This window comes from Panthera uncia (assembly GCF_023721935.1).
Source record: "Panthera uncia isolate 11264 chromosome A1 unlocalized genomic scaffold, Puncia_PCG_1.0 HiC_scaffold_17, whole genome shotgun sequence".
NCBI lineage: Eukaryota > Metazoa > Chordata > Mammalia > Carnivora > Felidae > Panthera > Panthera uncia.
Window position 1 is genome coordinate 71,035,764 of NW_026057577.1, and position 27,382 is coordinate 71,063,145.

The 27,382-nt window shown below is 33.1% G+C and overlaps 1 protein-coding gene across 7 annotated transcripts in view; it reads right to left on the minus strand.

Annotated features, from left to right (window-relative positions):
* The window catches only part of FAM172A (family with sequence similarity 172 member A), a 422,066-nt gene that overhangs the window by 311,522 nt on the left and 83,162 nt on the right, over positions 1-27,382 (minus strand). For 5 of the 7 annotated variants that reach the window (XM_049648596.1, XM_049648599.1, XM_049648594.1 and 2 more), the window contains 2 exons: positions 5,454-5,519; positions 353-544 (listed from right to left, as the gene is read on the minus strand). The exons of 1 other annotated variant lie outside the window; for it this stretch is intronic. In XM_049648596.1, coding sequence (XP_049504553.1) covers positions 353-544; positions 5,454-5,519 — 258 coding nt within the window. The remainder of the gene's footprint in view (positions 1-352; positions 545-5,453; positions 5,520-27,382) is intronic. One more of the 7 variants, XM_049648597.1, reaches the window with a different exon arrangement.

Genomic DNA, 27,382 nt, shown 5'->3' on the forward strand with positions numbered 1-27,382 from the left:
CCTTTAGCTTCTTACTTAAGTAGGCAACGATTTCCAAAAGCCATCTTGATATTTTTATAAGTATTTTAAATAATACTGATAAGTATTTGATAATTTAAGTGATATATCACATAATAATAAATTTAGAATAATCATATTCATCCCAAAGACATTATCTACATTTGTGTACACTTAAGATACCATTTTTTCATTGTAACTGCAAAATAATACAGGATAATTTTTCACTACAAATAAAAAACAATTTAAAGATAGGATTATGTTTAGAATGTACTTTTGAAGAGACAGGATAAAATAACTTATAATAAAACAGAGCTATAAAATGTCAAAAGAATATAAAAGAAATTGCACTTACATCCATAGCTCTCTTAATAAAAGGTATCTGTGTGCCACTGTCCAGATCTTCATTTATAATAAGCCTTCTAGCCCACTGACCTGCCCTGACAACACCACTACCATGAATTAAAACCATCAGTTTCTGTGGATTTGTCAAAGCATCCTCACTCATAAAGATAAAACTCTTTGGTTCACTCTCAGTGGCATCTACCTGTAATTAAAAAAAATTAAGTAATAAATAAATGTTTTCTGATCAAGCAAAGGCATAAATGAGAAAACAACTCATGGCTACCATAAATTATAGAATGGCTATTCCAGAATTATAGAAGTAAAAACCTTTAAAAAAATTAAAATATTCATTATTTATTAGAGATTAACAATTACACATGAGGTGGGTGAGCATAAAAGACATGATAGTAATATGCAAAAGAACATTTGAAATATATCTCTCTATGTTATAGGTTTAGTATTATAATACAAATGAGAGTAACTGATTTTTTTTAAAGCTTCCTATGGTCTAGATACTATGGTAAATGTTTGTCTCAATCACAATCTCATTAAGGTTGTACTATTATTATACTCGTTTACAGATAAAGAAATTGAGGCCTAAGGAGTTTAAATAACTTGCCCCAAATCACACAACTAGTGAGTCTATAATTCTATCACAGAAGTATATTGCACCTATAATAGAAAACAGGAAAACCCAATAGGATGATATACCTATTGGAAAATCACATACTACCCATGAATACTACTAAGTTTTTAAAAGGGAGAGAGGGAACTATTTAAAAATTCAATCACCTACTATTCTATGTCAGTGGCCTTTGAAATTTCCTTCAGAATGTGAACACAGGCTCATATAACAATTATTTTCTGAAGGAATATTATTTATGTATTCCTATAACCTTATTGACTAGGAATGGAAGCTCTTGTGCAGATGTCAAAGCCAGAAGCTAAAGTCTAGGTGCCTGGTCATACACATCCTCAAATAAAGAAAGTCAATCCACATACTATATAATGAAACAGCTCTTCACTTATCAATATTAGATATTCATAAATTTATGAAACTAAAAAATAGACAAAAACTCTAGACACCAAAAAAAAAATGTCCTAGATTCTAAATGTTCCCAGTCACTATTCCTGGGAAGAGAAAAATATTAAAATTTCTCTAATTCTAAAACAGACTGGTAGCCATTTGTGTAAACAGCACAAAGAGCAATTATTTCAGCAAGAAGAGCACAGCCACAGGGCTGGAAAAAAATCCCTTCCTCAGTGAAGCCTTTCCTGACCACCCTATTTTAAATATCTCCCCAAGAATTCTCTAGCCCCATTCTGTTTTATTTTCCTTCATAGTACATAGCACAGTCTAATATATCGCATGCTTTACTTTATATATGTATTATAATTGTTTATTAACCATCTTCTCCCACCACTAGAATGCAAGTCCAGGAAGGCATGGACTTTTCTGTTTGGATCCAGCTACATTCACAATGCCTAAAAGAGAGGCTGGCACATTGTAGGCACTCAGTAAATAAAGGAATGAATAAACTTTTGGAATAAGGAATGTTATCAAGCATCACCAGTGACCTCCTTAAAATATGGAGATGAAAATGATATATGACTATAAGGAATTTTAAAAGAGCTACACAATGCTAAGAATTAAAAAGATATAACTGTGGGGGTGCCTGGTGGCTCACTTGGTTAAGCATCCAACTTCAGCTCAGGTCATGATCTCACAGTTTGTGGTTTGAGCATCGCATCAGGCTCTGTGCTGACAGCTCAGAGATTGGATCCTGCTTTGGATTCTGTCTCCATCTCTCTCTGCCCCTCCCTCACTCACGCTCTGTCTCTCAAAAGTAAACATTAAAAAAATTAAAAAAAAACATAGCTCTATATTAGTAGCAATTAAGTATGCAGGAAGAGAAGTATGAAGTGTCAAGCAGTCACATTAGCTTCTCTTGCATGCGATGTCCAGATTATGATGCTGACAGCAGGTCTGACTGAAGTGAGAGGAAGGGAAGTAGATGAGAGATGGAGAAAACCAAATGTGAGAAGAAAATTCCTTTTTACCAAAGAATGTTATATAAAAAAAGAGGAATCACTCGTTAAAATGGCTTTTTTAAAAAAGGGAAGTGGAAAGAAGAAAAGAAAAATTAAACAGCAAAGCTGTCAGTGTATCATAAAACAGAGGTCAAAGAGGTTCCCAGTCATTCATTTACCAAAGAGTATGCCTAAATGTGCACAAATAAAATACCTCTTAAAATCATTGAGGCCTAACGGATCCTGGAATGGCTATGGAAATGGACATCTGTTTATCTTAATAGAAAAAACAAACAAATAAAAAAAAAAACCCAAAACTCTAAAGCTATAGACTTTCTACTAGGTTCTGATCACTATTTCTTTCTCTCTTTGACTAAGTACCCTGTTAACAAGGAACTGAGTCAACTTTTTAAGCAATGGAATGTTGGCACTTTAAATTCCACAGTAATCACTTGAAAACTGGAAGAGTGCTTATTTTCAGAAGATAAAGATGTGTTTGTATATTACAATGCTGTTCAAGAATATTTAAAGGGCTGCAAATTAAGGTAGCCGTGAATAGATGAATAAAAGTTTTACTGGAACGTGCAGAAGAACTGACTTTAAAAACACGAAAACACCAGAATATTCAGGGGGAAAAAAAAACAATGAAAATGAGAAATGTAGTGGTATTAATGATTAAGGAGTAAGAGCAGTATTTGAGATAGTCACTGGCTTATATTCATCTGAATATAACACAGAATTCTTAAAGTTGGTATCTATAACTTTCTCTGTATAAAGTTAGTGCTAAGTTTAAACAGTACAATATCTATATGGTTAAAACATAATTTTCATCATTAGCTTAATTAAGTTTGAAACTGGCTGTTCCGGCCATTGTCTTCAAACAGTGGTAATTCATTAACTGAGCTTTCATTAAGGAATGCATATAAAAGTCATTCTAGTGCACTACCTCACTTTACTGACCAATCAAATTCAAAGACCAACTGATCAGTGAGAACAATTTTTAGCAGTTAACCATTCACTTTAGGATACTCATGAACCCCACTAACTGTGATGATTATTTAAATATGACTGAATAAAATGAACAAAAATTTATAATCAAGTTATTAATTTATGTAATCTAAAATTCTACACAAGTGTGAGACACTACAATTGAGAATAACGTGTACATGAGAATATATGTAGGGTAGAGAGTAAACATAATACATGATCATAATCTTTACCATCAGATCATGGGTTTCCACAGGGTGTTGTTATTTATGAAAAGAAAAAAAAAAGGGAAGAAAAGAGAAGAGTCTCTCTTTCCTTATTAAATAGTTCTATAAAACTAAAACTTAGTTCATCATCAGAGGAAAAAAAACTTGGGTGCTATTCCTATAATAAAAAGAACAACTCTGATACAAAACAAAACAAAACAAAACAAAACAAAACAAAACAAAAGAAAAAAAGACACTTTCAATGTTGGCTTTGGGATTTAAGAGAACTCAGGAGAAAATAATTACACAAGAAAAATTTCACAACTATATAAAATATATGATGGCAATTTGAGGAGAGATATTAATTTCCTAAAACAAACCAAAAAACTTTGGTTTCTTTTCAGTTCATGAAATCAGGAAATCTTTGCTAACCAAAAATGGACATGACACTTACTATATGTCTCATCTAGTGTAAAGCTTTTTCTATGTTAATTAGCTTTATAGTCTAAATTTAAATGAGAGGAAAATAATCAGATCTATAAAACAAAGTCTTCTTAAATCTCATCCCAGGCTTTCTATAAATAAAATAGTAAAACTTAATCATATAACATAATCTACAGGCCAATTATCTTCTGATTTCTCCTGGAAATCTAAGGGACAGAAGTGAGTTTAAAAGTTCCGTGTAACTGCAAGTATTACAGAGTTAAATGACTCAATATTAATTGTGTTGTAACAATAAATAAACCTAAGTCTCTTTAAATATCATTCTTCAGAAACTTTGAAAGAAATAAAATTAACAAGAAAGGTAGACTGAACAAAAGGAAGAAAAGTTTTCAAATAAATGAGGGTTAGTGTAGCTATTGCACAGAATGATATATTATTCACTAGTACATCACAAGCACTTGGAACAGTGCCCAGCACCTAAAAGACACTTAAACAAATATTTGTTGAATAAATGAATAAATGATTAGCATTGTGACCTAGCATTTTAGCTTACTTATGTAAAACTAAATATAAGATAGATTTTCCTTTTAAATATTGAAGTATGAATTAATTTGTGAGGATAAATATTATTAAGAAATCCTCAAACGCTCCAATTCATAGAGTAACATTATCCAAGGAATTTAAAAATCTCATGCAAAATTTCATGTAAACAAAGTAATTATATGCACAGTTTTGTGCCTTAAATTAATTATTCATTAAGCCTTCTGGATTTTTATATATCATAAAATCAGAGAGTTGTCAGCAATATCAAGGATCATGTAATCTAATACCACCATCATTTCACATATAAGATTACTATTTCTTCAGTTTTTCACTTACTATTTCAGGTTTTACATTAAAACACTTTTTTGCAAATTTGATACTGAAAACAAATCTCAAACTTTTTCACTATAAAATGGCAAAATGTACAAAATTTGAAAAGAATGCTCTGCAAAAACAAGGAAGCATGAGGAATGAATTTGGGAATATCCAGAGGAAATAACATGGACATAAAAATATAAACAATCAAGAAATATTTAAAGAGATGGTGTATTTGTAGTGCAACAATAAGTACCTTAGTTTACTTCAAATATGTAAGTAAAAATAAATTATATAAATTAAATGAGAACGGGCAGATGGGGTAGTCCTTTTAAATGCATCACCTTTTTCAAAAAAGTCTGGTTATTAGTATTTTTTGCCTCTACATTTAAAAGTACTACTTTCAAAGAACTATTGTGCACAATGAAATGCGGTATACAGATGTATTTAATATTATCATTATCATATCAACATATTAGAACCTTAACATTTAAACTTACCACCGTAAAACTAATATAACCATTTTCTCCTGAATTGAAAACTAACTCATTTGGAAGTTTAAGCATTTTTAAAAACAGGACTTACTGGTATAGAGATTTTTTTCAAATTACAGTCCTTTTCCAGGAGCTCATATACATATTTCGTGATGATCTAGGTAGGGGGGGAAAAAACACATTAAGATGTAATGTCATCCATTATCAAAACCCACATGAATTATTATGTTATTACTCTGAATGAGTTTCTATCTTTGAATGTTTTCCCTCCAGTTTTATTGAGAAATAATTGACATCCATCTCTGTAAGTTTAAGGCATTACAGCATGATGGTTTCATCTACATATACTGTGAGATGATTACGACAGGTTCAGCTAACCTCCAACTTCTCATGTAGATAAAACAAGAAGAAAATAAAGAACAAAAATTTTAAAAAGGAAAAAAACTTTCTCCTTGTGATGAGAACCCTTAGGATTTATTCTCTTAAAAACTCCTCTATGTATCCGACATAGTGATCATGTTGTACACTACATCCCTAGTACTTATTTCATAACTGAAAAGTTTTGATACTAAATTTGGAGACTTCTTACTGATTACCTGTGATGGCATACTTCTTGCTGCTGTGTGAATAACTGTGAACCTTAATACTAAAATTTAGGGCCACTTAATATAAACTCACAAAAATATACAAGGACTTTCTGCTTTTCAAGGCAATACTCTGCTTTTTTCAGTGTTTCTAGAACCTATTTCCCTACAATTTCCATATAGGAATAGTATCTGATTTGTATTTCCATATAGGAATTTGTATCTTGACTAAATTCTAACACCTCTTTTGTATTTACTGAATCAAAAAGTAAAAGGTCAGAGGTATTCTAAACAAAAAAAAAGGAAAATTATTCCAGAAAAATCTGGCACCAGTTAGTATTATTGTTTGCAGCAGGCAGAAACACAGTTCCCCAAAGATGTCCACACTCTAACTCCTGGAACCTATTCATATTTTATGTTACATGGTAAAAGGAACTTTGCAGATATGATTAAGGTGAAGGACCAGAGATGGGGAGATTTTCCTGGATTATCCAAATTGGCCCAATCTAATCCTTTAACTCCTTAAAAGTGGAAGATCATAGAAGAAGAAAGGGATGTAAAGTGAAAAGACCTTGAATGGTCATTGCTGGTTTTGAAGTTGGAGGAAGGAGACCATAAACCAAATGTGGTGGCTTCTAAAAGGCACGATAACCTTTAAACAGCCAGTAAGAAAACAAGACCTCAGTTCTGTATTTACAAGGAACTGAATTCTGCCAACAACTCAAATAAGCAGTAAGTGGATTCTCTCCTAGAGCCTCCAAAAAAGAATATAGCCTGTGCATACCTTGATTTCAGTCTGGTGACAATCATACTGAACCTCTGACCTACAGAAGTAGGAGGTAGTATATTTGTGTGGTTTTAAGCCATTGAATTTACAGTAATTTGTTACTGCAAAACTAGAAAGCTAATGTACTATTTCTATGAAGAACAGGAAAGAGAATGAGGAAAGAGATGCTGAGTAAAAGCAATGATTTAATAGATTTCAATGGTCATTTTAAGGAGTGTCGTTCCCTCAAAAAAAAAAATCTTTAATCATCTATGCACAATATCTCAGAGGATAATTTTAGCAGCAACATAATTAAAAGTCAAATTTTATGAAGCAAAATAAGAAGATGATTTTTTTTTTTTTTTAGAAAATTAAGATGTCAATTGCTTTGGTGCTGTATTCTGTAATCTAAAACAGACTATCCTGCTTTCTTGAAGGAGGTCAAAATCCTTTCTTCTATGTATATCTATTAATTCATTTTGAAAGAGTATAGTAGATGCATGCTAGAACATCGCTTCCTTGACTAATAATGATAATTTCAAATGCTACAACACTCACTACACTAGAATGAGGCAGTAATTAATAGTTACTAATCAAATAGTATTCCCATATCTTAATGTAGTAGTTAAAATTATGTTCATTATACTGTTACCCAAAGGCAGCAGTGTTGTAAACTGAAAAAAATAAACTAAAAATATGTAGGGTCAGACAAAAGTATGTATGAAGTCATATAATGCTCTGCCACTTCAAGAAAAATAACTAAATGAGATTAGCTAAAATGAGTAGCTTATAATTTCCAAAAATTTCCTATTACCTATGAATAACAAAAAATCCTTACATTGAAAGCAATAATAAAACCAATTAAACTTAGTTCAAACCCAAATGACTTCTACCACTAAGCAAAATACTTCAGAGATGTAATTTGAGAATTCAATAATTAAACTATTTCAGCAGTTCATACCTTGTCAATATGAAATACAATATTACAATTAATTCTCAACTTTCCTCTACACCATAATATAAAACAATTCAAACACTAGCTTAAGAATTAAAAACAGTAGGGGTACAGCCTTAAAGACAGAGTCTCCAAACTTTCGTGAATTTTATTTCTAGGAGCCCTACTAAGTTCTCTCTGTGAAGACTAGAGAAAAATCCCTTTCTGCTTCTAGCAGTGGTAAGGGAAAAGTAATCATTTAAAAATATTCTAGACCTTTCTGTCTTCCTTAATAAGGCCTGCCCATAAGAGAAACTATTTTACCAGAGCCTAATTGACATGAGGGAAGGGAAATGCCCAATTCAGTCTCCCTAAAAGACTGAGACCTAATGAAGAATAGAATATTTCCTCCCACACCTCACTACATGATCCTCAGATCTGTAGTGTTCCTATAAAATAACAGGGAGTTATAGCTAAAGAACTGTAGGAGTCACACCCTATTTAAGGTCTCTAGGAAAACTCAAAGAAGGAAGATAGAAACTAAGCAGAGGAAATTTTAGCCTTGGACACGAAAGCTATATAGCAAATAGAAAACACAACCTAACTCTTAGCCAGATGAACATAAAACTTCAAACTAATGATCCACCTACCAAAGTTCCTTTTACCCAAAACAGCATGCCCAGGTTTCAACAAAAAATAACCAGCCATAATAACAGACAAAAAGAAACAGTCTGAAGACATAAATCGAGCATCAGAACCAGACTCAGGGCAGAAAATTTGGAATTATCAGACTTAGAATTTAAAACAACTATGATTACATGCTGAAGAATTTACTGGAAAAAGTGGGCAATATAAAAGAATAGGTAAATATGTAAGCAGAGAGATGGAAACTCTATGAAAGAATTAAAAAGAAATGCTAAATAAAAAACACATAACAAAAATAAAGAATGCCTTTTATGCACTCATCAATAAATTGGACATGGCTGAGGGGAAAAAAAAAAAAAAGAATCAGAGTTTCCAGATATGTCAATAGACACTTCCAAAACAAAAATGTAAAGAGAAAAAAAAACAATGAAAAAGTGGAACAGTTTATGTGAGTGGGACAATTGTAACAGGTTTAACATATGTATAATGGGAATACCCGAAGGAGGATAAAAAGAAAGGAATAAAAGAACTATGTGAAGTAAAATAATGGCTCAGAATTTCCCAAAGTTAATGACAGACACAAAACTACAGATTCAGGTAGTATAGAGAACTCCAAAAAAGATAAGTACCAAAAACAATAACTAGTTTTATCATATTAAAACTGCACAAAACCAAATACAAAGAAAGTATCGGGAAAGAAGGTGCACCAGGGACAAGGGGGATTTGGAGAAGTGGGGAATGTGGGGGAATTTAGCTAGAGAAGAAAAAGGATAAGAATTACATCACACTTCTCTTAGAAACAATGTAAGCAAGAGGACTGAAATATTGAGTGTTGAAAGAAAAAAACCCATCAATCTAAAATTCTGTATCCAATAAAATCATGCTTCAAAAATGAAAGAGAAATAGACTTTCTCAGACAAAAAAAAATTGAGGGAATTTTTTTGCAAGTAGAACTGCCTTGCAAAACACACTATAAGAAATTATTCAGAGGGAAAGAAAATTATATAGGTCAGAATGTACCTAAAGAAAGGAATAGTATGAGAGAAAGAACCAATAAAGGTAAAATATACTTTTTAAAATTTTCTTATTCTTAATTGATCTAACAGATAACAGTTTTTGCAAAATAACAGCTAGAATGTATTTTGTGATTATAGCTTATAGAAAAGTAAAATGAACGACAGCAAGGTTATTAGTTACGGGAGACAGAAACTGAGAACACTCTGTTATAAATACTGGCACTACCTGTGAAACAGTATGCTGTTACTTGAAAGGAACAGCAGAAAGAAAAAAATTACTACTGACAATTTTCCTGGATTTCTTTTAATTCCTAAGAAGAAGCCAGATATACAAAAATAAAACCACCATGGAAAAGATAGAAAAATAATTTTAAGACTATATATTCATGAAATTGATTGTTGGCTACCAAGAGAATAATGCTTTCTAAGGAATTAGAGTCTAACTTTTTCTAGCTCAGGGCTAATTGATCTAGAAACTAAACAAAGTTTTAACAAAGTGAGGAGGAATGATCAAAGAAATAGGCCACAGAAGGAAGGAAAATGAAGTCTGATATACACTCTCAATGAGGTACTTCCAACAGAAAAGATATGTTCACTCTGCAATAAATTTACCTTAGAGACTTATTGAGCAATTGCTGTGTGTTTATAATGTATCTCATACATTTCAGCTTTATTTCTGATCCTTAAACAAGAAGTGAACACTGGTACCCTTTACCACTACAAAAGCACTAAAATTATTCTGGTGGCGTGGGGGAGTACAGTGGGTGACACTAAGAAGCTACCCAGAATACATTTCAGACCCTTTTGGAACTGGATTTAAGAAATTAAGTGAGATGATAAACATATACGACAAGAGATATGACTGGTTAAAAGAGAATTAATATAAATAAGTGAAAATATAAAGTTCACTTTACTAAATTGTAAAGCTTCCGTTCTTTCTTACTCTGAAGAAAATCCTCTCATTAGCAATAAACTAAATTTGGCCTGATTGACTCACAGCAATAACAATTTTTATTTCACAACTTTATTAAAAATATAAGATAAAAACTTGTCTATTGGGCTTATTAGAAGAGTAAGAACTTCAGCCCAAAACACAAAACGACAAACCTCATAAATTGTTAGTCATATATACCCCTAAAGAGAATAACTAAATGTTAAGAGTATCCTGATTTGAGGTGCAAAGGTAAATAAAATGAACTGAAAGAAAAATTCTGAAAGATTTAACTATATCTCTGCCTCCTGCAATCAAAGAAAACATCAGAAAATAGACTCCATAGGTTACCTACCTGAATTATGAATTAATAAAATTTGAATTTTAAAATGTTTTAAAAGGAACAGCTTTTAAAGAGCCTTAGGCTAATCAACCTGGTAAAAATCTAGTTCTAAATGACAGAATGAAATTAAATGATTTTTACAGTAAAGCAACGGTTTACTCTCAGTTCCTACTTAACATAATAATGTACATGGTATTTTTATTAAATAGATATTTATAGAACAGTTGAAAACAGCTTAGTTCTACCTAAGCATCTCCTTTTAATATTATTCATTTAATTAGAAAGCTCTGATTTCACAAATAAGTCAAGAGAAGTCAGTGTAGAAGTGTGACTTATAAATGTATCACAAATGTAAAAAAAGTTTGATATTATGAGGTTTTACCATATTGGAAGTTTGACAATATTTTGGAGAGAGTTTTGCTTTTAACACAATCCATTCTAAATTATATCTATTATGTGTTGCTCAGTTCCACTTCACTTATTAATAAAAATAACACTTAAGAAGCTCCAAGGTGGGGATGTTTTGAGCAAGATGGCAGTGGACTAGGAGGACCCTAGGCTCGTCTAGTCCCACAAACGCAACTAGATAACTATCAAATCCTCCTAAACACCCCAGAAATCGACCTGAAGATTAACAGAGCAAACTCCACAATTAAACAGAGAAAAGAGGCCACAATGAAGATGTGTGTTCATCAAAAGAAAAACAAAAAAAATTTTTTTTAATTAAGAATAAAAAACTCCATGGCTTTTAATAAATCAGTCTTACTCATTTTGTTTCTAAACAAATAAAGTGCAATTGGTAGGGAATTTTAGCTCTAAGCAATGACTTGACTTAGAACATGTTGTCCCCAAAACAGAAAGTTAGAAATATTCAATGTAACTTTTACTTTTAGGGCTCAACAATGGATACCTTTATTTGGGCATAAAATTCTAGATCAATAATTATTTTCTCCAGTATTTTCTGGTTTTCATAGTTGCAGTGAAAACTTCTGCTATGGGTCTAACTGAGCTTGTAGGTAATCAGGCTTCATTCTCTGGTTTCTTTTATAATGTTCTCTATATCTTTCATGGACTTCAGATTCACTATCATGTCTAGGTGTGAATTTTGTCTTATTAATCTTCTTGAGGACTCAGTGTTCTTCCTGAATCTTTCACCAATTCAGAATACTACCTCTTTAAGTCTTATTTCCTCTACTTGATTACATTCCTTGAGAATAAAGACTATAGCTTGCACTTGATTATACCTCACACAAAAGTGGGATTAGGTACCCAATAATCTTTTGTTGATTTTTATTTTTCTCTAATTATTCACTACTGAAATAGCAGAAACAAGCCTAAAAAAGAGAACCTTGTAACCCAGTTGACTACTCATTTATCCTCCCAATTCTTTCTGGGGATTTCTTAGTCTCATAAATTTCAGACTAAAATATTTGATACAATACACATGGTGTTCTCAGATTTTAAGGTGAAAAACAGTAGCTAATATGAACAAGATAGAGTTTAATTTGGGGCATTTTATAATATTTTATTTGCTGTTTATTTGCAAAAATATTGCAGCTAAAATTCAGCATGGCTGATTCCAAATCTAGTTTATGTTGTTTTGAGAGTGACTTTTACCACTAGGTAATTTGAGCATCTGTAGTACTTTTATTGTCAGAAACACTGAATGAAATACTAGTTTCCAGAGTATGCCACTTCTACAGCCCCTCCAGCCTCAACTCCTTCTTAATTACTATCTCTACATCCTCATAGATATAAGATACCTAGTCACTTTATAGTGCTAACTGTAAGAGTGTAATTCAGCATCAGTTTCATGTTACTGGCCTAGGAAGTGGGTAGGAGATTCTTAGCTACCTCTGAGAAAAGTCATCTCCCTTCAGTTTTTGAGGTTGTGGTTTGGTGAATGCACTAAGAGCTTAGTAGAAAGAAATCACCTACAGTTCCCTCCTTTCTAAGGTCTCATTATTCTGTCTTAGGGCTTCACCTGAGCTTTGATTAATTAAAAATTTCTTGATATCAGTATATGCACTTCTATTTGTTGCGTTGTGTGTATCTCATATATTTTAATATGTATTTAAAATTTACAAATACAATAAAACCTTGGTTTGTGAGCATAATTCATTGCGGAAACATGCTTGTAATCCAAAGCACTTGTATATCAAAGTGAATTTCCCCAGAAAAAATAATGGAAACTCAGATGATTCATTCCACAACCCAAAAAATATTCATATAAAAATGATTACAATACTGTAATATAATACAAACTAAAAAAGAAAATACAAAATATACAGAAAAATAAACAAATAACCTGCACTTACCCTTGAGAACCTTTGTGGCTGGTGTGAGGGAAATCAGAGAGAAGAGAGTTATTGTGTAGGATGCCTTTTACTATCACTAATGGATTCACTGCTACCTATTGGCTCGATGGAATCTTTTTCTTTCCTTGCAAGTTTAACAAGGAACCTATCCAATGACACTTGCTTTTGCCTCCTTTTGAGGACCATGGAAACGCAACATTGTATTGATGATTACCCACAATCCCGGAGAGAGAGAGAGAAGAGCCATTGGCTCAGTTGTGATCATGTGACATTCAGCATCACATACTAATTATTGAAAGACATTGACATTCAGCATCACATACTAATTATTGAAAGACATTGCTCGTTTATCTAAAGTTAAAATTATAAATGTTTGCTCGTCTTGCAGAACACATGCAGAACAAGTTACTCGCCATCCAACGTTTTAGTGTATATCCATCCATATAGATAAGATGATATAGGTGTATATCTACATGAGTGTATACACACCCAAGCACATATACATATATATATATATATATCTTATTTATTTCGATACTGACCTATCTACAGAGACTAAAAACTAGCAATATACATATGCATGTATACGCACAGACACAAACACATTTGCTGAGAGACTAAGCAATGACAAAGCCACCAAGGCACAGATCTTGGTGTGTGTGTGGTATATTTATGTATGTATACATATGTAAACGTTTTTCTAATAAAAGTAACCAAAGCTCATTGGAGAGAGGGTTGATTCAGAAGCTTGGGCTTTATATGCCATTCTCCATTAGAAGGAACCAAAAATCCTAAGAGAAGAGGTTGATTTGGGGTTTGGTGGACAGAAAATTGAAATCTGAAAAAAAGGGTTTTTTTTGTACCAAAAAGTAGGTTATACTGAAACAGCAATGAATAAATGTTAAAAGAACACAAAAAACTGCTTGACAAGAATCCTTCTGGCCAAATGTGGAATGATTTGGACGTTAGAATGATGACAGCAACAGAGTATGCAGCTCACTGAATAAGAATCTATGAGTCTGTAATAATATAAAGAACTGAATGAATAAAGTAAATAAAAAAATAAAAAGCTCTTTTTATTATTATTTCTTATTTAGAGAGAGAGAGAGAGAGAGAGAGAGAGAGAGCATATGCAAGGTGGGGAAAAGGCCAGAGGGAGAGAGAGAATTTTAAGCAGACTCTACACTCACCATGGCGTGTGGAGCCTAATGTGGGTCTTCATCCCACGACCCTGGGATCATAACCTGAGCCGAAATCAAGATTGGACACCCAACTGACTCAGCCACTTAAAAGAAAGCTCTTTTCTTATGTAGAATGCCAACTAACATATATAGGAGAAATCATGGAAATTAAAAAACATCAGTGGATGCTAAAATTAATAGGTCAAAGTTTCATAAAGAAGATAGTCTCAAGTATCTGTCCAAAAAGTACTTATTTACAGAGAGAAAAATGATAATAACATATGGTATGATCTAATAGACATCACGAGTATCAGAGCAACCAAAACAAAAATGTACTCTTTTTTAAAAAATTTGAATATAGTTGGCATATAATATTAGTATCAGGTGTACAGCACAGTGACTCAACATTTATATATATTTTGAAATGTTCAGCACAATGTCTACTCAACATCTGTCACCGTATAATGTTACTACAATATTACTGACTATATTCATTCATTCAAAATCATGCACTCTTGATATCATACACGCAGGACAAAAAGTCATTTCTAGGGTACTTCTGTCAAAAATGCATAATCTGAATGTAATCATGAGAACACATATGACAGCCTGAACTCTTCAAAAAAATATCAACGTCAAGAAATATAAAGAAAGGCTAAAGAATGATTCCATAGTAAAAGAGAATGAAGGGACATAACAATTAAATGCAGTGTGCAAACCTGGATTTGATCCTGGACTTGAAAATTAGCTATCAAGTACATTATATAACAACTAGCAAAATTTAAACGTGGCCTGTAGACTGCATTATACTGAATCAAAACAAAAAAATTCCCGGGGCGCCTGGGTGGCTCAACTGGTCAAGCATGTGACTTCAGCTCAGGTCATGATCTCACGATTTGTGGGTTCTAGCCTTGCTTGGGGCTCTGTGTTGACAGCTCAGAGCCTGGATCCTGCTTCGGATTCTGTGTCTCCCTCTCTCTCTGTTCCTCCTCTGCTCATGCTCTCTCTGTCTCTCAAAAATAAATAAACTTAAAATAAAAAATTTCCTGATTCTGCTAATTGCACTGTAGTTATCAAGAGAATGTCCTTGTTCTTCGAAAATATACACAAATGTATTACTAGTAAAAGGGCATGATGTTTCCAACTTACTCTCAAATGGTTCAGAAAAATAATTATATAATATATAATATACATGATTCCTTATAATCATGCAACTTTTCTGTAAGTGTGAAATTATATCAAAACACAAAGCTATTTTAAAATTTCCCAAACTGTTCACATTCCTACTTCAGGTGCTACTGACACTGCATCTATTTTCACAAGTATTTCAACTGAAATGTGGCAGATGACAAATAGGATAACAACAATTTGCTTTCATTAAAACATTTTAATTTCTTGAAATGTTATGACAAGACCACAACTATACTATATGGGGATAATTTTCATCCATTACTGCTTGTCAAAATCAAGGACTCAATGGAGTAAGTCGTAGAGTTTGCTAAGTTTGTGCCACTGCTTATCTCCCACCTCAATTTCTAAAATTCTGTTAACTTCCCCTATTATTCTTTAAACTCAATTCAAATGCTGCCTCTTACTTGAAGTTTTCACTTATTCTGCCAATGAACTCTACCATTCTAATGAAATTTAGTGTTCCATTTTGATTATCTCACATTCTCATTTGCCCACTGAAGTGAGCACCTTAAAAGCAAGAATTATAACCTACTCTACTTTATCATAGCATCAACCACAGGGTAGATGAGCAATATAACAACAATGAAAGAATGAAAAATGATTGGTAGTGATTGCAAACATGTGACTCTTCAGTTTGTCAAGAACCATAAGAAATACAGGACAGGTGAAAATCTGCATATAACTCAAAAGCTGAACTGATATTCACCTACTATTGACTGGAAGCCTTACCAATAAATAACACAGTCAGTTAAATAACCCATATTTTGTTATATATATTTTGTACTGTATTCTTACAATAAATTTAGCTAGAGAAGAGAGAATGTTATTAAGGAAATCATAAGGAAGAGAGACTACAATTACAGTACTGTAATGTATTCATTAAACAAAAAAATCTGTGGTGGATTCGCACAGTTCAAGACCTGTGTTATTCAAGGGCCAACTGTATTATACTGGGACTCAAAATCATTTAAAATAAAGATCTGACCAGTAAGTCACCTAATGGTTTAGAAAACAACAAAAACTTTTCTCTCCTAATATCCCATTTATCACAACTCTACACTCCTTCCTAGCTCCCTCCTAGGGAGGAAGGAAAAGATGGAGGCAGGGAGGAGTGGAGAGGAGGGAGAGAGAGAAGCAGAAGGGATGAGGGAAAAAGGAGGAAGAGAAAGTTTAATATTATTCAATAATGTCAGTTTGGTTAGACCTACAAGGGCTCCTCTCACATCTTTACATTAAAGAGACTATGGATGGCAATGAGTTCTATGGAATGAACTAAAGTATATTTACCTCAGGTGCATATCCTCTTAAGTCATAACTATCTCTTAAATTTCACTAAAACTGTCTTCATCTGATTGCTATTTTTCCTCTTAAAGGCTTTTATACTTCATTGTCAGTGGGCACATTCTAATCTTTAGTCTTTTAAGGTAACTGCTTTTTCAGCATATCTTTGAAATAAAATTCATTTCTCCAACTTTCCATTAGCATTCTCTGGAGTTCTAGTCTGTATGCCCAGCTGTCCTTCATTTAGATTAGCTTCAGCTCAGATGCTCTCACATTTTCCTTTTACCCCTTCTACAGAAGAGTCGTCCTTATTTTCATATTTTCCCCAATAACTGGATTCTTAAATACCTTAAAGAGCAACAGATTTGTAAATGTACCAACTGATACCTCCTCCTAGAGATTTCACGGGCACCTCAAACTGACTATGTTCAAAGTAAATCCATCTATACATATCCAAACTTATTTTCCTCTAGTACATTCATCAACTCCATAAATGGCACCACCATCCACCTAACTCCTCAAGCTGGAAGCCTAGAAATCTTCAGTCCTTCTCCTTCATCCTCTGCTTACAATCAATCAAGTCCCTCAAGCTAAAACTTGAAGACCTCCACATTTCCTCATTCTACTCTCACCATTCTAGTCCAATGTAGTCTACCAAAAGGTATATCCCTTCCTTAATTAGTTCTGTATCTCCCTTCTGCTATACTTAATAACTACTCCCTTCAAATCCTATTTACTGTTAGCAGGCATATTTCTCATTTAAAAATGCAAATCTGGGAGCACTTGGCTGCCTCAGTCAGTAGAGCACATGACTCTTGATTTCGGGGTCCTGGATATGAACCCCACATTGGATGCGGGGCCTACTTAAAAAGAATAAACAAATATTTAAAAATGCAAATCAGATGACTTCCCAGTGCTATTAGTGTAAGACCCCAATCCTTAGATTGTGCAACAACCTGTCTGATCTGGTACTGCCTACTTCTCAAGTTTCATTTACACTACTCTCTTTCCTCATTTTCTGTCTTATGTAGCCACAGGATTCTTCTGAATTCTCAGGATCTTTTCCAAGTCACAACCTTTGCAAACAATGTGGCTTTGCTTGGAATGGTCTTCCTATTCTTTGCTTATTTAGTTTAACATCTTCCTTGCCTGGCCCCCAAACTACCCACACAGGTAAGAATCATGCATTCCTCTTTCCTAACACTTAGATCATTAATGATGTTTTTCCCAAAATATGTCTTTCCCATTAGATTTGGAGCTTTGGAAGAGGAGCAACTACATATATTTGTCTCAGGCTGAATATCTAAAGCCTAACTCATGTAACGGAAACTGAATTATTTTTTGAATCAACAGCAATAATAATAGCAAACACTCAAACTAACACTCACACTAACCTAAGTTCCTTTAATAAATCTTTATTCCTGTAATCTTCACAGGAACTCTATAAAGAAGGAAACCAAAGCTTTAAAAAGGTTATGTAAGCTACCCATGGTCACATAGCTAAATAAGTTTTGGAGTCTGTATTCAAACCTACAGAATCTGCCTGCCCTAAAGTCTAGAATCTAGTCTGACTTTATATGATACACTGCATGTCCTATGTTACAAAGTCAATAAAGATGTTAAGAGAGAGTGTGATGTAAAACTGAAGTTAAAAGGTTTTAGTAACCTAATACCAGCACGCAAGAACAGAAACACAAAAGGATGTTTAAAGTGGTGTAAGTCTCTGTGGCAGGTAAAATAAAAGTAATTTTAATTGTTTAAATTAGACATTCTTTTTTTTTTTTATATATTCACTTGGATGTTTTATTTTTTATGGTGATTTTATTTTTTTCCCCTTTTTTAAAGTTAAATTTTTGTTAGTTAACATACAGTACAATATTGGTGACAGGAACAGAATTAAGCAATTCATCACTTACATACAACACCCAGGGCTCATCACACCAAATGCCATCCTTAGTACCCATCACCCATCCAGTCCATCCCCCACCAACCTCCCTCCATCAACCCTGTTTGTTGTCTGTCTTTTTAGAGTCTCTTATGGTTTGTTTCTCTCTCTTTTCTCCTGCCCCTCCCAACTTCACATATGTTCATCTGTTTTGTTTTTAAATTCCACACATGAGTGAAATCACATGGTATATTAGTCCTTCTCTGATTGACTTATTTCACTTGGCATAATACATTCTAGCTTCATCCAAGTCATTGCAAATGGTAAGATTTCATTTTTTGATGTGTAATACTCCATTGCATACCACATGTTCTTTATCCATTCATCTGATGATGGACATTTGGGCTCTCTCCATAGTTTGGTTATTGTTGATAATGCTGCTATAAACATTGGGGTACATGTACCCCTATGAATCTGTTATTTGTATCTTTTGGGTAAATACCTAACAGTGTAATTGCTAGATCATAGGGTAGTTCTATTTTTAGTTTCTTGAGGAATTTCCATACTGTTCTCCAGAGTGGCTGCACCAGTTTGCATTCCCACCAACAGTGCAAGAGGGTTTCCCTTTCTCATCATCGTCGCCAACACCTATTGTTTCTTGTGTGGAGTCCAGAAAATGAATAGAGAGAAAAAGGAGCAGAAGGTTTATAAGAGCAAATTATAGCTGAAAAATTCCATCATTTGGTGAAAGACACAGACATCAAAATCCAAGAAGCACAGATAACTCCCATCAAATTCAACAAACCACTTATGAAAGAGACTGAAGAGGACACCAAGAAATAGAAAAACATCCCATGTTCATGGACTGGAAGAACAAACATTGTTAAAATGTTTTATTTGAAGACAAACTGTGGTAAATTAGGGATGCCTATTGTAAACCCTAGGGCAATCAACAGTGAAGTCAAACAAAGTGGCAGAGTTAATAGCCAAAAGGAGGTAAAATGGATTAGTACCCAAAACACAATATATTAAGTTAGATTTATTACTTTATTTTTTATTATTTTTTAATGTTTGTTTACTTGTGAGAGAGACAGAGTGTGAGAAGGGGAAGGGCAGAGCAACAGGAAGACACAGAATCTGAAGCAAGCTCCATGCTCTGAGCTGTCAGCACAGAGCCCGACACGGGGCTCAAAGCCACAAACCATGAGATCATGACCTGAGCTGAATGAAGTCGGACACTTAGCCGACTGAGCCACCCAGGTGCCCCTAGAGTTATTACTTTTAGCTAAGGTTTTTCTTAAGATTGAAAGGATTAATTTCTAAAGAAGTCTCTAATATACACTAGTCATTTGCCTACTTCTTTTTGTATAGACATTAATTATACAGTTTCTCCATGTATGAAAACTAAGGGGACTCAGAATAAAGGCATTCTAGAAATTCAATAAAGACCATTCTGCCAAAAAAAAGTCATAGATTCCTACTTAGACAAAATACAGTATTCTTTACAAACCCAAATGTTAATTTTTATCAGTCAGAATGACAATATCAAAAGAATAGGAATGAAAATTTAAATTAAGGCTCAGAGGTAAATCTTTTCTCAGAGTATGAGAATATAACCGTTTTGAATACAATTCAACACATTTTAAAAGTAGATTTCATTCTGGGAAAGATCTAGCATCAAAAAAATGTTCCTACTTCTAAAAACCATGTAGGAAACTAAAACACCTTTCCAATGATCCCTAAACAGTTTCAAAAAGTAAACTCTAAAGGATTATATATTAATTTAATGAGTACATGCTAAAGAGATTAGTTGTCAATAAAATACAAAACTTCTTAAACTGAAAAAAATATCTTGTATCTTGGCTTGTTAAAAGCAAATGAACTAAAAAAAATTATCTTAAATATATAATATGTAATTTCAGTAATATCTGAAAGCTATTTTATTATATAAAATATTTTGCTTTGGAGAGCCTTACCAGCTGGTACCATTTGCCCAGAGAGACAGCTGTTTTTTAGTTTTCCTATCTCAGCACGTTTCCAACTGTCAGTTCTAACTGTATGCAATCCCATAGTGACAGAATACTTTAAGAGAAATGGCTCATTAACTGTGAATCTACGAAGTCCACTCTCTTCAGTGAATTCAAATTAAATCCACAGACTTGCTAGCTCATGAGAGAATTCCCCATACATTTTTTGTTGTTCTTTTGCACTGTTGACTCAAAGTAAAATATTCACACCATCTACTATAAAATATTTTGCTCAGTCCTATAAATGCACTAATATAAAAAATTTTAGTGAAAGTATATCTTCAAAAATTATGAATTAAAGAGCTATTTTAATAATATAAACATTTCCCAATTCTATTACAATGTAAGTAGTTTACAATTTTGCAGAGAGAGTACTGTGGACAGTAAAGCCCAAATTTGAAATGTATAATAGGTGCTTAGAAAATTCCCAGTAACAACTCTAAGAGGAGAGAGATATTAAAAGTAAAGAAATAAATAGGATATCTCTTTATTATCTTATAGACTGCATTAATTGCTGACTAAATCTTTCACCTCTTGTCTGTGCCAAGTTTATCTGCCAGCTGTTTTTACTTCCCAGTTGTCAATACTCACACTGTATTTTTCTTTAATATTTCTACCAAATCAACCATTACCAAACATCAGTTGTTTGAGCAAGTTGTCAAGCTCCAGAAGATATCGGGTTCAGCCATACTAGGTTTTAGCCAACAAACGTTTTATCAGACACACTACTTGTGCCCCTGAGTTGATTTTAACATTAGCATAGCACAAAAAACAGTTTCTAGGAGCTAGATGGGAAATCAGTATAAATGAACACTAAATATGTTTTCTAAGTACCCGGGGAGAGCTTCAACTAGTTATTCTGCATTCAGTGAGATATTTCAGGACCCTAACCAAACCTCAAAAATACACAAAATCTTTTCACATAGTATACTCTACATACTTTGTAGCAATCAAAATCCAAATTTAATCTTAGGTTTGCAAAACCTAGTATCTGTAAACATTTTCAAAACCTAGTCTTTCCTTTTCCAAGTTATATCTGTTCTAACTCCTAGACAAAGTTACTCTAGAAAAAGGAGTTCAAATGCCCTTGAAATATATCACTTTCTAATTCAAGATTTGATAATCTCATGTAATCAATGAACCTCTGCCTCAGACTATTTCACCTGTAAAAATAGGACAGACACAACTTTCAGCAACTAGAAAATATTTTTCACTGACTTACAGTCAATGACTTACACTATTTTTTGCTCAGGTATTCTCTACAACTTTGAATATTGTTATACTGACCCCAAATAGTCATTCTGAATAAATTAAGTTCCAGAATTCTGTCTAAATTCTATTATCACACTGCAAAATAATCAGAATCCCTCTGCTCTGATCAAACAGTTCACAAATACCCAAGAAGAGTTCTCAATAGTGTATGCATCTGTATACACACATACGCTTACATATATGAATATGGATATGTGTAGATGCATGAGTGCATTCCCAAAGGAAAAGAGGTTCAAGAAACAATTTGTGCAGTCTTTTCTTTAAAAATTGGAAAAAAAAACTGACAAATTCATGAAGAAGAATAAAATAAAGAGTGTAATGAGAAGTCCCATCTGCCTATGACATAATAGCCAAGCATGATTTTTTAGAATCTTTTTCCTTTAACTAATTTAACAAAATGTTCTTAAAACCTAGAGAGTATTGAGATGGGGTGGGGGTATCAATTAGCATACATTTTGGAAGTCAAATATAGTTTATTGGTAATAGAACTTACCCTAATTTTCATTTCTATTATTTCTAAAATCCTAATCAATTTTGTGGAAAAGAAGAAAGTAAAAAGATGTACAAGCTTACAGTATACCCATTCTTCTTCTGGCTCATGAAAGATATATTTGTAAAATATTTGTATATAAAAAGATCCCTATATATGTTGCAAACTACATTTCATGCAATATATACTCTGCATTAAATATCTACCTGAATAAAGATTTTTTTCCCAGAGTGCAGAAAGATAAAAATTTAGTATAAAAGGACATTGGCTCGGAACAACATACCAGATGAACATAAAAGGTTAATTTTAATAATCAAATTCATAATTCATCTAATCTAGGAAATGCCAAGAATAGTTTAAAGAGATATTCCATTTAACATGAACTAATGCACCAACTGTCAGTAACAGTGAAGATGACTAAATGATTCTGAAATACAATATGCTTGTGTTTAATGACATCAGTAGACATGTAGGAAATTTGCAGTATATTATTTGCCCAGTTACTGTGCTGCTTGTAAAACCATTACTAGACTACAAATCTTATTCTACTTTTAGAACTGCCCATGATCCAAGAAAAGAAAAAAAAAATAGCACAAAACATATTATTCTTTTCTTAGACAGGTACATTTCGGTGAAAACGCAATTTTAAGAATGTTATGCTTTTGTTTCTGGCACAGAAAAACCTCTCTAAGCATTATTCATATTATTTCTCTCCCCTAAACTTAACATACTTTAATGCCATATGGGCACAAATTTACTTCTGTTCATTTAAACTTGCAATTAAACTTTATAACATAGAAAACTGCTAAAGTAAAATAATCCCATTCCACTAAAAGGCTTTTTTTTTTCTTTAAAATAACATGGATGATGTGCCAAATGGCTGGGGTGGTAGCTCATTATACCTTCAGAGAGAATCCAAGTTTGAGGCTTATCTTGGGTTCTCACACGTAGTGGCAAAACCTTGGAGTGCTATGAAGGGTTAGAAAGGGCAGATCTAATGCCTGAATTGAGTGAATACATTCAGAGAGCATTGGTTTTTTAGTAATCTAACAAGCAATGCATTAGTATATTCATCAATGCATTCTAACTTTTTAAATAACAAAGTCCATTGTATCTAAAATACTCAAACCATTTCTTTACAGAAAGAATCCTTAATGTTACTCAGGAAATATTCTTATTTTTTTAAATCTATGTCAACATTTAAAGTCATGAAATCCCATTTAGAGACTGAAAGAAATAATTTGTGAAATTCCAATTAACAGGGAATCAGAAAGTCAATATATTGTCAAAGAAGTAAGCAGCAGGATCTGGTCCAGCATATCAATAATCATAGATATAGATACAGATATAGATATAGATATAGATTCATAAAATGGGTACATGAGAACATAAGGCAACCACAGTTATAGGAGGAAGATCAAACAAAGATTTCTAAGGAATCAGGCAGAGATATGGAGTGAAAAGCCTGGACACATTAAACAACATTCTCTACTGTGTCTTCAGTACTAACAGTGATAGTTTTTTACTCCATATATAAAGAGTCTGAATAATGTTTTAGAACAATTATTCAGTGTTAACAACTGTACACAAATTCCAGCTGTCAGTAACATGACGAAAAGACCAAAATATAGATGACTTCGAAAGCAAAAATAAATACTGCCTTTTTGAAACTGAAATGGAGTCACATATCTAATTATATTAATCAACTTCATAAAATGCATCCACAAAAAACCTACACCTAACACTATACTTGATGGTGAAAGATTGAATGCTTTCTTCCCAAGACAAGGAAAAAGACAAAGATTTGTACTTTTAACACCCTTATTCAACAACACTGTGGTAGAAGGTTTAGCCAGTGCAATAAGATAAGAAAAGAAAAGAAGAGATATACAAATCAGAAAGTTAGAAATGAAACCGTCACTATTTGCAGATGATATGTTATTTACATAGAAACTCCCTAAGATTCTACTAAGGGAAAAAAAAAAATCCTGAAACAAATAAGTGAATGTAGCAAGGAATACAGGATACAAGATAAACTTACAAAAAAAAATCAATCATTTTTCTATATATAGCAATGAAAATATGAATGCTTAACTTAAAAATATAATACCATTCATAATCACTAAAACAAATGAAATATTCTGGTGTACAATTAGTAAGTACTGGACTTATATGATGAAAACTACAAAATGCTGATAAAAGAAATCAAAGACATAAAGAAATGCAGACACTTACCATGTTCATGTAATAGTCAACATAAAAAGATGTCAGTTGTCCACAAATTGATAAGCAACTTAATGCTTACATGTTATTAAAATCCAAAAAAGACTCTTGTAAGATACAAATAAGATTATTTTAAAACATATATGAAAAGGTAAAGAAGCTAGAATAGATAGAACAATTTTGAAAAAGAAAAATAAAGTGGGAGGACTCAGTCTAACCCTAGCTACAGCAATGCAAACTGTTGGATATTGTCAGAATGACAGATATATATATCAATGAAACACAACAGAAAACTCATACATTGACACACACATATATGCCCAAGTGAATGTTAAGATAGATATAAAAGCAATTCAATGAAGAAAACATAATACTCTTTTTAAGAAAGGGTCCTGGAATATGTGAATACCCATAGGCAAAAAAAAAATGAACCCTGGCCTATAGCTCATAACTTACACAAAACTTAACTAAAACTGGACAATAGATTTAAATATGATATGTAAAACTATAACACTTCTAGGAAAAAACATAAAAGAAAATATGCAAGATGTAGGATTAAGCACAATCCTTACATTTAATACCAATACCATGATCCATAAAAGAAAAAACTGATAAAACTAGACTTCATGAGAATTAAAAACTTATGTTCTATGAACGATCTGTTAAAAGAATGAAAAGACACACTATACACTGGAAAATCATACAAGTGATTCCCATTACTCATAGTACATAGGTTCAATGAACTCTCCATGAACAGTGAAATAGTTAATACTGAAAGACAGGCTCCTGCAAGACTCTAGTCACATTTTCATCAACCAATCAATACAATACAATACAATACAATACTGTTTTATGTGTGTTTCTGTTTAAAGTCACCTTATTTAACATATATTGATTCATTAGCACTGAACTCAAAGTCAGTAGCACCATTAGGTCATGTGTGAACAAAGCTTATCTAACATATATATTTGCTCCATTAGGCACTTCACAGACTCCACGCATTCAAGAACAGTAGATGGCACTTCAACACTATCTTGAAGGTCTTTTTACAGAGAAAAATCACCAACAAAAAGCACAAAAATGGAGGAAAATGTGGCACTAAATATCTGCAAAAAGTACCCTAGTTTACAACAGAAGAGTTAAAACAGGAGGCAGAGCATCAACTTGTTTGACCTCAGCTGGAACATGTGTGTAAGGTGATTCAAAATTTTCACCACTCTGTGCATATCTGTAAATCACTGCAAAAGCACCACAGTATTGGTATTGTTACAAATTAATTTTAGCAAGTAGGTGAATTTGCAAATACAAATTCCATAAATAATGAACACTGACTGTATTTGCAAACCAAATATCTGAAAAAGAATTAGTATCTAAAATATATAAAGAACACATAAAATTTTAGAGTAAAAACCCCAAACAATCCAATTAGAAAAGGACCAAAAGACAATGAGACATTTCATTGAAGAGGGTATACAGATGTCAAATAAGCATATGAAAAGATGTTCAACATAATTAGCTATTGGAGAAATGCAAATTTAAATCACAATGGAATATCATCACACATCTATGAGAATGGCTAAAATAAAAAATAAGTGACAATATCAAGTACTTGGTGAAGATCAAGAGAAAATGGATCACTCACACATTGCTGGTGAGAATGGAAAATGATACAGTCACTCTGGAAAATAGTTTGGCAGTTTTTTAAAAAAATTAAACATGTAGGGGCACCTGGGTGGCTCAGTTGGTTAAGTGTCCAACTTTGGCTCAGGTCATGATCTTGCAGTTCATGAGTTCTAGCTCCAAATCGAGCTCTGCGCTAACAGTTCAGAGTCTACACCAGATCCTCTGTCTCCCCTTCTTGCTGCCCCTCCCCAGCTGACGTGCATGCACACGCCCTCTCTCTCAAAAATAAATAAAAATTTAAAAAATTAAACACATAACTACCATACGAGCCAGCAACTGCACTCCTGGGCACTATGCCAGAGAAATAAGCAATTATCCTGACACAAACAACCTGTATACAGATGTTTATAGCAGATTTATTCTAACAGTCTCCAACTGGGGTGGGGCGGGGGGGAGAACACAGATGTCCATTCACAGGTGAATGGTTAAAAAGCCATGGTATATCTATACCCTGGAATAATGTTCAGCAATAAAAATAATAATAAAACAAATATTAATACATGCAACAACCCGGATAAATCTTCACAGGCTTATGCTGAATGAAAACAGACAATCTCAGAAGGTTACATACCAACTGTAATCCCATTTATTGAACACTGAAATAATAAAATCATAGTACTGGAGAAATGATTAATAATTACCAGGGGTCAAGAATGGAGGGCACTGAGATGGGCAGGAAGTAGGTATGGCTATAAGAGGACAATATATGAGATCCTACCAGTCATGCAGATGTTCTATATCTTGACTGTATCAATTTCAGATCTGTGGTTTCAATATTGTACTATTATATACAAGATGTTAGCACTGGAGGAAATGGGATAAGGGTCCACTTTTCTAATTATATCTTATAACTGCATATGAATCTACACTATTGCAAACTAAAAAGCTAATGAAAACAGTGAAATGCAGTTGTTTCCAACTATATTATTTAGTGACTCATACTGTTTTTTTTTTAATTTTTTTTTAATGTGTATTTATTTTTGAGACAGAGAGAGACAGAGCATGAATGGGGGGAGGGGCAGAGAGAGAGGGAGACACAGAATCGGAAGTAGGCTCCAGGCTCTGAGCCATCAGCCCAGAGCCCGACGTGGGGCTCAAACTCACGGACCGCAAGATCGTGACCTGAGCTGAAGTCGGAAGCTTAACCGACTGAGCCACCCAGGCACCCCTCATACTGTTTTTTTAAGGGAGAAATTTCTAAGTTTTAAAATTCATATTATTTACTTCAAATAAATCAAATATAAGTTAAA